This window comes from Pelodiscus sinensis, chromosome 1 (genome assembly GCF_049634645.1).
Source record: "Pelodiscus sinensis isolate JC-2024 chromosome 1, ASM4963464v1, whole genome shotgun sequence".
Lineage (NCBI taxonomy): Eukaryota > Metazoa > Chordata > Testudines > Trionychidae > Pelodiscus > Pelodiscus sinensis.
This window is the reverse complement of record NC_134711.1, coordinates 228,950,177-228,962,198: the sequence shown is the minus strand read 5'-3', so window position 1 is coordinate 228,962,198 and position 12,022 is coordinate 228,950,177. Positions and strand designations below refer to the sequence as shown.

Here is a 12,022-nt window from a genome sequence, read left to right as displayed (position 1 = left end):
GGCTGCCCGGGTTGCTAGATGGTTTTAACAAAAATAGCAGACACCCTTGACATACCATCACAATCTACATCACACTTTTAGAAAATACTGGACATTTATATTTTCTCAATTTGTTGCTGGAACAGAAAGCTCAAATACTCAAATACTGGACTGGCTGGTTCAAAACTGAACATCTGGCATCCCTACTGGGGGGGGGAGGGGAAGATATGCCAGCTGTTTCGGAGGGAGCTGCATTGCACAGCAAGGCACCTGCTAGCAGCCCCATCAGCACACATCCCTGCCGCCACACACAATGCACCGCTCCGTCGCGCGACATTCTATTTATAGCCCGAGAATCGAGAGTGACAGACGTTCAAGCCAATGGCAGGGCCCCTCTCTGCCAAGTTGGCGGTTGGCCGGCCGCGGCCAATGGGCAGCCCGGCGAGCTGGCGGAGGCGGGCTCTGGGCGTCGCGGGCGGAACGAGCGGCTGCCGCTCTATGGGGTGGGCGGAAGCGGCGCGGGCTGCGCAGCTCGTGGCCCGGCGGGAGCCGCCTCAGCCCCTACCGGTGAGGACGCGCGAGCAGCGGCTGCTCCGTCCTCACCCGCCCCCCACACTCCGCGCGGTAGCCGGGACGCAGGTGAGCGCGGCGCCCGGGACACGCCCCCTCAGTCGCGAGTCCCCGGGGCGGGCAGGTGGGGGCTCCGGGCTGAGCCGCCGGCGGACCCTGCTCGCCCCGTGCTGTTACCTGGGGGGAGGGGCTGCCGCGCGCGCGCCGGGTTCCTAACGGGGTCTCCCCGCCCTGGCGCGGTGCGCGAGATGGGCTGGGATCGGGGTCGCATCTCCGGAAGCTCCTCCCCGCGGCGACAGTTATTTAGCGCCGCTGCCGAAGCTGCCTGGCGGGGGGGGCGCGTGGCGGCGATTGGCAGGTGCGCGCGCTGCGTTTCCCCTTCCCCCCCCTACCCCGGCGGCGTGGTGGGGTAGCGAGCTACGAGCATGCGGGTAAGAGAGAAACTTCCTCCGCGCACGGATGCGAGCAAGACCGGTCAAGGGAGCGAGGGGAACGGGGTCCAGCCCTCACGTCTCTTGTGATCTAGGGGCTGCCCGAGGGGTTTGTTCTTGCTGCAGTGCTTGTGGTGCTGGCCTTGCCTCCCGGGTTAGCTCTGCGTTGCTTTTCGTTTTGCTAAAGTTGTCATGGTGGTTACGTTGTTTATCAGTCTTGAGCTGCTCTGCTAATGCTCCGTGATGATACTGTTTTTATGATTTGAACGTGATGCACATGAGGCTTTCTACAAAGTGACTTACAAATGTTAGCTCTAATTCTCAAACCCATCCTGTGAAGTAGGCGCTGGCGCCTTCATTTTTACAGAGGGGGAGAACTGTACTAGAGAGGTTTCCTGCTTGGAGGCAACAGAGAGACAGGCAGTATCGACTCGGATGAGGATGCATTCAGTTTTCATTCCCAGTCTTGTGCTTACACCCCTTCTTCCAACCATAAAAACATTAAAAAATGCTTTAATAAAAGGAAAGCTTTAAAAAAGCTGTAATGAATGTAAAGCTCTTGTTTTCTTTTTAAATAATATATAACACAGGTTTTAAATGCTCTTTTGCTATTGTGAATTATGTTTTCTAAGGGTAAATGTGCTTCAAAATGTGTTTAAGGTTTTCTCAGAATCACAAGGTTGTTTTGGTCCTGATACCACAGACTTATGCACAGGGCTGGACCAAGCCATTCCAGTGCCTCGGGCAGACAGTTTAATTGCGCCCTGGGTTGGGGAGGGTGTATGCATGGCCCCACCTCTCTGCCAGCGTGTGGGGGAGAGCACATGTGCGGCCCCGAACCTGCGTGTGGGGAGAGGGTGTATGCGTGGCCCCGCCTCCACCCAGCGCGTGGGGGAGGGCACGCAGAGCTGGCAGTGGCAGGATGCATGTGTCTGGCCCGGCTCAGCCCAGCTACCGCCGCTGGCACACAGCCCAGGGCAGGCCGAGCCTGGCCATGCGGGGCCCCGCGGGAGGAAAGGCGCTGCTGGCCGACGCTGCGGGGGTTAATGTGGCCCCCGTTCCGGGCGGCCGCTGCAGGGTGGCCGCTGGGAGCTGCTGTAGCCCGGGAGCCGGGTGCGCAGCGCCTGATGGCAGCTATAAGGGGTGCTCTGCGCCCCTTACAGCTGCCATCAGGCGCCCCCCCATAGGTTGGCCCCTGGCGCCCAGCTAGTCCATGCCTTAATCCAGCCCTGCTTATGCACACTTGGACTGTTCAGAATTGGTGCATTAACACAACAGGTTTTGACAAACAGAAACTTACTTATGTTTATTGACTAGAGATGTCTGGAATTATCTAGCCACTAGCCAATTTAAGTTTGATGGCTTCTTGAGAGATTGAGGGCTCTCAACTGCCATTGCCTTAAGAGCCTCACAATGTCAGGCATTTATTCACATTGTCCATAGTTGGGATCCCTGAGACATCTCTCTAGAGGAGAAGTTTCACTGATTTAAATACAAGTAGATAAATTGGTAGAAATCACATAGTATAAACATATATAAACTGGTTGACCCTTCTTTTAAATGAACTTTGCTAAATTAATTTGCCTTAAAAGAAAATGTTTAAAAAGTGGAAGTTAAATCCTAGTGAGGAAAACAGAAAGGAACAAACTGTCAAATTAATAAAATAAAAAAAGCCAAAAAGGAGTTTGAAGAACAGCTAGCCAGAAACTCAAAAAGCAATAGCAAAATGTTTAAGTACCTCAGAAGCAGGAAGCCTGCTAAACAGCCAGTGGGGCCCCTGGACGATCAAGATGCTGAAGGAGCTCTCAAAGACGATAAATAAATTCTTTGCTGCTTCAGTCTTCACAGCTAAGGATGTTAGGGAGATTCCCAAACCTGAGCCATTCTTTTCAGGTGACAAATCTCTGGAATTGTACCAGATTGAGGTGTCATTAGAGGAGGTTTTGGAACAAATTGATAAACTTAACAGTAACAAGTCACCAGGACCAGATGGCATTCACCCAAGACTTCTGAAAGAAATCAAATGGGAAATTGCGAAACTATTACCTATGGATTGTAACCTGTCCTTTAAATCAGCTTCTGTACCCGATGAGTAGAAAATTGCTGATATGACACCAACATTTAAAAAGGGCTCTAGAGGTGATCATGGCAGTTAGACTGGTAAGTCTAATATCAATAGTGTACAAATTAGTTAGAACTATAGTAAAGAATAAAATTGTCAGACACATAGATTGATATAATTTGTTGGGGGAAGTCAGCATGATTTCTGTAAAGGGAAATCATGCCTTAATAATTTACTAGAGCTCTTTGAGGCTGTGTCTAGACCTACATGCCTCTGCCGACAGAGGCATGTAGATTAGACACATAGGCAAAGGGAAATGAAGCCGTGATTTAAATGATCGCGGCTTCATTTACATTTACATGGCTGCCGCGCTGAGCCGACAAACAGCTGATCAGCTGTTTGTCGGCTCGCGTGCTAGTCTGGACGTTCCCCCTGTCGACATCAAAGCCCTTTGTCGGCAGCCCCGTTATTCCTCGTGGAATGAGGTTTACCGGGGCTGCCGACAAAGGGCTTTGATGTCGACAGGGGGAACGTCCAGACTAGCGCGCGAGCCGACATACAGCTGATCAGCTGTTTGTCGGCTCAGCGCGGCAGCCATGTAAATGTAAATGAAGCCGCGATCATTTAAATCGCGGCTTCATTTCCCTTTTCCAGAACAACAAATCTACATGGCTCCATCGACGGAGCCATGTAGTCTAGACGTACCCTGAGAGGGTCAAGCAAACATGTGGACAAGGGAGATCCAATGGGTATAGTATACTTAGATTTCCAGAAAGCCTTTGACAAGGTCCCTCACCAAAGGCTTGTTAGTAAAGTAAGTTGTCATGGGATAAGAGGGAAGGTCCTCTCATGGATTGATAAAAGGTTAAAAAGACAGGAAACAAAGGATAGGAATAAATGGCAAGTTTTCATAATGGTGAGAGGTAACTAGTGGTACACCCACATCTTGAATACTGCATACAGATGTGGTTACCTCATCTCAAAAAAGATATATTGGCATTGGAAAAGGTTCAGAAAAGGACACAAAAATGATTAGGGGGTTGGAACAGGTACCCTAGAAAGAGAGATTAGAAAGACGTGGACTTTTCATCTTAGAAAAGAGGAGACTAAAGGGGGATATGATAGATGTCTATGAAATCATGACTAGTATGGTAAATGTGAATAAGGAAAGCTTATTTACTTGTTACCATAATATAAGAACTAGGGGTCATCAAATGAAATTAATAGGTAGCAGGTTTAAAACAAAAGGAAGTTTTTCTTCATACAGCACATGATTGACCTGTGGAACTCCTTGCCAGAGGAGGTTGTGAAGACCAGGACTTTAACAGGATTCAAGAAAGAACTAGATAAATTAGGTCCATCAATAGCTATAAGCCAGGATGGGTAGGAATGGTGTCCGCAGCCTCTGTCAGAAGCTGGTAATGGATGACAGGAGAGAAATTACGTGGTGATTCCCTGTTTTGTTCTCTCCCTCTGGGGCATCTGGCATTGGCCACTGTTGAAAGACTGGATACTGGGATAGATAGACCTTAAGAATGGCCATACTGGGTCAGACTAATGTAATTTACTAATTATTGTAAACTAAATCAATGTCTGAGGGATAAGTGGTACTGAACTACATATATATTGGGGAATGCATTGGGTTAACTAGATCATTTAAGATTTTAGTTAAATTGGTGCAACCTTTCTAGTATTGATAAGGTCTTAGGATGTGCAGTCTCTAAAGTAGGGGTGAGCAATACGTTTTTTTTACCAGGGGCCACTTCAGAAATTTTTGAAGTGGTCCTGGGCTGCACTGAAGGGGCGGGGCCAGGATACTTCCCTGCTTCCCCACCCATAGGCCATAATTTGTCTGGGGGTAGGAAAGCATTTGAAGTCTTTGCTCTTCCTCCCCTCCCAAGGGTTCCCCCTAGATGCCCATTTCTCAGGTGCTGGGAGGAAACTTCATGCGCTCCCCTCCATCCCCACGCCAATCAGGGCTTGGGGACAGAGGAGTGCGCGAAGTCTTTTCCCACCCTGCCAGAAGCATGTGATCCTCCTAAGTACTGCGTGCTCCTGGCAGGACTGAAGAATCTTCATGCACTTCCCCCTCCCATGGGCCCTAATTGGCTTGGGGGCGGGGGCATGTCAGGCCCTCCATGAACTGTATCAACTCACTTGGCGGGTCGGATCTGGCTCGCAGAGACCCTGTTGCCCACCCCTGCTCTGAATAATGTTAACTAGGTTATGGGTGGAAAAAGCGGCCGGGGGGGGGGGGGGGGAAGGGAGGGAGAGAAGAACAGCATAAGAACAAAGCCAACCAACCGAAACCCACAATATTTATGTGATCTAGGGCCTGTACTACTTACTTACTTTCTTCCTTCCTTCCTCTTTCCACTGCTGCTGTTTGAAATGTTTATATATGTGTCTTGCCTCCTAAAAACTCTTAAGGCAATGACAGTGTCTTCTATGAGTTTGTACAGAACAGTGGGAACCCAGTCCTAATTGGGACCACTAGATATTATTTCAGATTTATAATCACAGTAAAATCAACCTAACACTGTTACTGTCAGCATTGTTGACATTATTAACCTCCCTGTCAGTTAGGCCTGTCATCTAGTAGTCATTTTTTATTCCTCCTCCTTTCTAATCTTACACATCCAAGCCATATACAAATCTCACTGCTTTTTTCCCCTTAACCCTTCCAAGATCAGTCTTTTCTCTCTGTCCATGCTACTTTAACTCTCATTTAGGCCTTCATCTTCTGACTTGACTCCTGCAACCTACTCTCTGACCTTCCTTATGTTCATCTTGTCTCCTTCAGAATGTTTAAAATGGAGATGGTAAAATAATTTTTCCTGATCTATAATTCAAACCATGTCAGTCCTTTTTTTGACTCTGTTCTCGTTCTTTCTCTCTTCCTTCACATGAAATTCAGTCTTCTTGTCTCTGTTACAGTGCCCTTCACAACTCTGCCCTTTTTATTTATCTAGTCTTATATCTTACTGCATTATGCCAGGTGCTCTCTGTGTCAATCTTTATCACATTTATTCATTTCTTCCACAATTACCTTCATGATGCTCCTTACACATGGAATGCTCTCTCTGAACTAACATGTAAAGCAACTGCCCGAGTCTGTTCTTAAATTTCCTCAGGATCACTACAACCATTATACTAATTGTAAATTACCAAGTGAAAAAGATTGTGAGGGTGTTTTGATATTAATATTTTTATACTATTAAGAAAAGTTCTGTAAACTGAAAATTGTTTGGTTCTAGTCTCCATAATGATGCTTATAAATGTTACTTTCTTCCCTCCATTGTGACATATTTTTGGTCACAAGCCCGGCCACTGACTGCTTCCTGCAGCTCCCACGGGCTGGGAATGGTGAAATGTGGCCAGTGGGAGCTGCTAGCCGGTGTACCTGCAGACTCACAGGTAAATAAAGCAGCTGGTGGCCTGCAAGGGGCTAACCCTGGTGGCCTGCATCTGGCCCAGGGGGCACTTATTTTCCACCCCTTCTCTTGGTACATCTTGCTCAGTGGTAAGCTCTCTGCTTAAGGATCTTTCTCTTACTATGTGTTTTTACAGCCATTGACACAATAGGACCCCACTTAATTGGGGTCTTTAGGTGTAGGTGTAATAAGATTTTTCCTTTGGGTCAATGATAAATGACCTGTTAGAATGAGAAATAAATTATCAATTCTTAATTTCTGTCGACTTACATTTTTCAGTTATCGACAGCTGAGTAGCAAATGTCTGTAAGGATGGAATTTGAAATAGAAATATGGGCAATACCTTAAAAAAACAGTATCCGGTATGTAGGCTTCCTGTTTATGCCATTTCATAATTATGTAATGTGGTATGAGGAAAGTCCTCCAGCTTTCTCTGCTACTACAAAAAATCAGACATTGGCATGTTTTGGGTCCTTTGATTTGCTCAGTGCTTAGAATTTCCCAGTAAATGGAGTTATTGTCTGCGGCAATACTGGCAAAGCTAGTACCTTCACTATACTCTGGTGTGAAAGGTTGTGGTGGGGTGACAGGTAGGTTATGGCTAGAGTGTAGTATTCTCAGCTGATTCCTGCTGTTAGCTGGTGTAGACTGAAGAGCACTTCCCTGCACTGGACTGAATGGTATAGAATTGATTCTGGTATAGTGTAAGTGAGATGCACAGATGACAATATTTTGGGTTTCTATGCAGCTGATAATGACTCAGGAAAGTTAATTAAAATGCTACATTGCTAACTTAGAGCTCTAATCCTTCAATTCACTGTTCACAGGTGCACCACTGTACTTGCACAGTTTTGTTGATTTCAGTGGCACCCTGTGCAACTCACTAGTTATCTATATGCAGTGCATTACAGGATTGAGGCCTTTTTCTGTAATCCTTCAATTCATTGTTCACAGGTGCACTACTGTTCTTGCACAGTCTTGTTGATTTCAGTGGCACCCTGTGCAGCTCACTAGTTATCTATATGCAGTGCATTACAGGATTGAGGCCTTTTTCTCTAAGAGCTTATTTCTGTTGTACTATTCACCTGTGCAGCTCCTTGAATTATGAGGATTAGTCCTGTTTGGGCCATTTGATACTGCCATAACAAATACTAATGTTATAGACATTTATGGCATGCAAACAATGTGTTAACTGCAACTTTTCAAAAACCAAGCTTTTTAATGGAAAGGACAAATTAGTATGTGAACTAGAAGTCAGGTTTGAAGTAAGCACCCAAAAATGGGGGACAGAAAAGGAGATTGAGTTTGTTCCATATTACATTTTATCCCCCTTTTAAAAAGCATTGTAGTATTTATGGTGTTTCTATTATGTGTTTTGATATAGAGGTGCAACTGCTTATGAATGTATTTTTGTGTCTCTACCTGATCGATTTTGTTCTCTTTGTAAACAGGAGTAGAAGCATAAAGAAGCTTATTTTATGAAGGCTTTTGAGTGAGTCGAGTAGAAGTTTGAAGTGATGTAACTTCTGGACTGGTTTTACAGAGCTTTTCAAATGAGATAATAAGAAAGTGATGCTGGTGGTGGAATAAACTGTCTTCAGCACAACAACTTCAAGTGATAAATCCGAATTGCAAGTACCATATAAACAAGTGTGATGTTGAAATGAGATGAGGCTCCGAAATGGAACTGTGGCCACCGTATTAGTTTTCATCACTTCTTTTCTCAGTTTGTCGTGGTACACTGCATGGCAAAATGGTAAAGGTAAGACATGTTTTGTGAAGCAAAAGGAACTGAACTCTAGATATGAGTGAAGGAGTAGTGAATGATGCAACATATGCTGTTTTTCCCCCAGATGCTTTAATACTAGTAAGCTGTAAACTGAATGTTGACTACTTTTGCTCAAGAGTACTATTTTGATGAGAAATATACATCTGTTCTTGCAGTCAGAAAATCAACCTGGAGGAATGCCTGTTATTTTTGTTTGAAAACACATTTCTGTGGAGAGAAACAAAATACTTTTTTTTTTTTCTTAGGGGAAGGGCTATTTTAGGGAGGTGAATAGCTTATCTCCATTGCACATTTGCAGGAGTAACAGATGCTCTCTCTAATTTTTCCTGTGACAGTTGCCTAGTGGGCCAAGCTTGAGAATATAAACATTACTTTTTGGTGCCACATTCTATTTTTTTCCTAATGATTTGATGATCGAAATGGCAAACTGCCATTCAACATCTTTTGAGAGATTTTTTTTTCTCCTTCTGTCTTGCTTTTTAAGGGAAATGTAAAATATTTCCAGTTTGACCTCTTCACATGACACATACATTTTTGAGTAATATAAAGATGAAATTAGTGACGTGTGTGTGTATATTAGATTTTACAAAACTTACACTTTCAGGATTATATTACTGTTCTCAGTCACTTTAAAATGTGTAAACCATTTTTTAAAAGATCAGATTAATTTTGTTCTGATTGAACCTGCTAAAACAGACTTTTTCTCAATGAAGGGCATTGGTGTGTAAAGGATCCACATCAGCGGGAGGCCATGCCGACTCCCTATACTGCCCTGTTGCAATGTCACAGTCAGTAAACAGTTTGCCTGGCCCGTCTCGGGCTTAGCTGTAGGCCAAGCAACAATTTATAATGGCCGCACCGTTGGTCAGGGCGGGCACTAAATAAGCACTTTAAACAGTCAGGGACTTAAGCCTCTCAGTAGGCTGAGAGACAGTTTATAAGACCTGGCCTTCAATTCAGGCAGAGCCACAGATCAACAGTTAAGGGACCAGCCTGGGGCGCAGCCTGAACAAGCAGTTTATAAGGCCAGATAAGCAAGGGTTAGGGTGGGGCAGACAGACAAAAGCTTACCACAGGCAGTTCAACAACAGTTTAAAGCTCCATCTGGTCCCAGCAGGGCAAGGGTCCGGGTCTCCTTGCTGGTGGAGAGCCAACAGGAGCACGGGTTTTGCCCCACCAGGGGGAAACCTGCCACCTGAGGAGAGGAGTGTCAGGGGGACGCAGGCCCAGCACCCTGACAGTGGCAGCATGGCGGCCACTGGGTCATTGGGGATATGGAATGCAATCTACCTGAAAGTTCTGATACCTGTATTTCTGCACCTGCTCTGCCAATAGTTGACTTTCATTTGTACTATCAAGGTGGCTTGTGTATAGCTTATGGCAAGGGGTATGTTGGGTCCTGAAGGATCACTACTGGCATTTCAGTATTGCCAGTGGTAATTCATTGGTTGAGAGAGAATGTGATTGCAATCTTCTGAACAGTTTTGGGTTCTTAAAGATGTTATACACCTTTTCTGAGAAACCCACACTGATGCAAGTAGAGAAGCCATGGCCAACCCGCACCTCTTGAGCCACGTGCGGCTCTTGCCCCCCCAAAAGTGCGGCTCATGTGGCCCTCCGCCCCAACTGCCCTCGTCGACTCTTCCCTCTCTCCCCTCGGCTTCCCTGTGCTTACTGGGTCGGAGCTGCAGGGTTTTCAAGATGGCGGCGGTCTTAAAGGGGCAGCCTTCTCTTTTAAAAAAACCTTTTTTAAAAGTTTTTGGTTTTGCTCAACAATTCTGTTGTGGGGCCTTTTTTCTTGACAGTTCTGGTGTGTCTCTTCGCATTTTTTCCGCTGCTGTTTTGGCTCTCTTTGTTAAATGGGTTGGCCACCCTTGAAGTAGAGTATCCCTGGTGAACCACCTAGTGCTTAACCATAGAAAAGTAGCTCATTCTATTGATGTACTCTGTGGCAAGGACAGGTGCCGAAATAGGAATGTGCATGTTGTGTGTTTCTTCCAAGTGATTTGGGAACCCCGTTGCTGCAGATCCATTCAGTATGTGCTGTATGTTGCAGATAGTTAGTCCCAAAGTTTATAGATACTGCCTAAAAAGATTGATTTATTAGTTTTTGTCAGAGAATTGTACTTGCTCACACATACTGGCAGGTAACACCATTGTCTATGATAAAGAATTTCCATTTCTTTGATACTATTTCTTTTGTTGTCCACATATAGAGCCAAATTGAGAGTGAGATTTTCTGACTTGCACACTATTACCAAAATTAGGTTCTAACTTTATAACCCACATTCTTTCAAACAAATCTGTGTAGTCCCTGAAGGCAATCATACTGCACAAGTCTAACTAAGGACAGTCAGTATCTTAACATAAGAAAGGTGCTCAAATGTAACTGAGGGCAGAGTTTGATTTGCAGACTTTTTATTGTTGGTAGGGTAACCTGAGCCAGAGTTTAGATCTTAGGTTGAGTTTATAAGGATGCTTTTTACTTGTAAAATGGGTGATTTGATTTGAATGTCAGGAATGCACAATAACCATGAAATGTCATTAAAATACCCTTACAGCTTAAATAATTTAAATACCTCAAAATGCAGTGCTTGTATTTTGTTTGGATACCAAATAGTGAGTTACATGCTGATTGATTCTTGAACTTGTAATGTAGTTTGAAGTGGGGGCATATGTGTTAATCTGTGCTATGTCTCATTAGCTGAGCTTTCTCATATTGTTTCAGACTGTTACACAAGACAGAGTTTCTTCTCACACCTAATTTAATCTTAAATTGACATGACATTTTTTTGTAGTAGTTCTTTATATAACCTTAGTGGGTGCATAGCATTTTGTTGTTGTGGTTTTTTTTGTAATTTAAGAAATGGTTTGATTCTTATATAATGAGAATTTCAAAACATGGACGTTTTGACAGCTTTTTATACTGGTGCCACATCCAACTACTCTAGTTTTAAGATGCTGACGTTGTCACTGAGTTACTGCGTTTTCTGCTTAAGAAAGGCCTTTTCATTTCACTAAATGCTTTCCTCCAGTCTATTGATCCATCATTCAGTTAGTCCATTAGAATACCTATGCATCTAAATACACAAATCTAAATTATGTATGCATGTAATGGTTATCCCCAATTGATGTTGTGTGTAGTCATAGTAATATAGCCAGTATGCTATTTGTAAAATATATAAATGGAAAAACACTATGCAAAAAATTACTTTTTTTGCTGAGACTCCTTCTTACTTGTGGTTTTTGTGGTGCCTTACCAAGAGTGCTAGTCATTTGTCCCAAAACTCTTAAATATACATTTTTGCAGTATTATTGAGATTTATTGGAAAACTGGGCAGGTGCTATATTCTAGGAGTAATTTGATTTAATTTAGTAAGGATCACCTTAGGGACCACTTTTCCCTCCACTGAAGGAGTTGAGCCCGGGCAGGGTATGAAGGATGGATGAGAAGGGTATATCTTTCTTTGTTTTATTAATAACATTAGCTTTTTAAGACTGTTTCCTGTGTCCTAGGAGAAAACAGGAGGGTCTGTGTCCATGTGCCTAAACTGAAGGTCAGCTATTAAGAGATTACGGTTTGCTTCCAAGCTCTCTCCAAAGAGAGAGTTAAGAGCTTGGGGTTACTTACAGGGAGATGTTCCCAAGTGCTTCTTCTTGGCTTAAAGGGGTTTTTGCATTTGGGTGACAGCAGCGAGGGAGTCTATAATGTTGGGGAGTTCTTAAACAGAAGCCTTTAGTGGCAAGGTATTTTAAG

At 44.4% G+C, this 12,022-nt stretch overlaps 1 protein-coding gene across 3 annotated transcripts in view; it reads left to right on the top strand.

Moving 5' to 3' along the window:
* The first annotated feature begins 449 nt into the window (after positions 1-449).
* The window catches only part of MGAT4A (alpha-1,3-mannosyl-glycoprotein 4-beta-N-acetylglucosaminyltransferase A), a 125,802-nt gene continuing 114,229 nt past the window's right edge, over positions 450-12,022 (top strand). Inside the window, exons 1-2 of one of the 3 annotated variants that reach the window (XM_075916644.1) lie at positions 450-618; positions 7,928-8,238. In XM_075916644.1, the coding sequence (XP_075772759.1) occupies positions 8,145-8,238 (94 nt within the window). In that variant the 5' untranslated portion in view covers positions 450-618; positions 7,928-8,144. Of the gene's footprint in view, positions 619-718; positions 981-7,927; positions 8,239-12,022 lie in introns of those variants that run through there. The other 2 variants (XM_075916656.1, XM_006137401.4) reach the window with 2 other exon arrangements.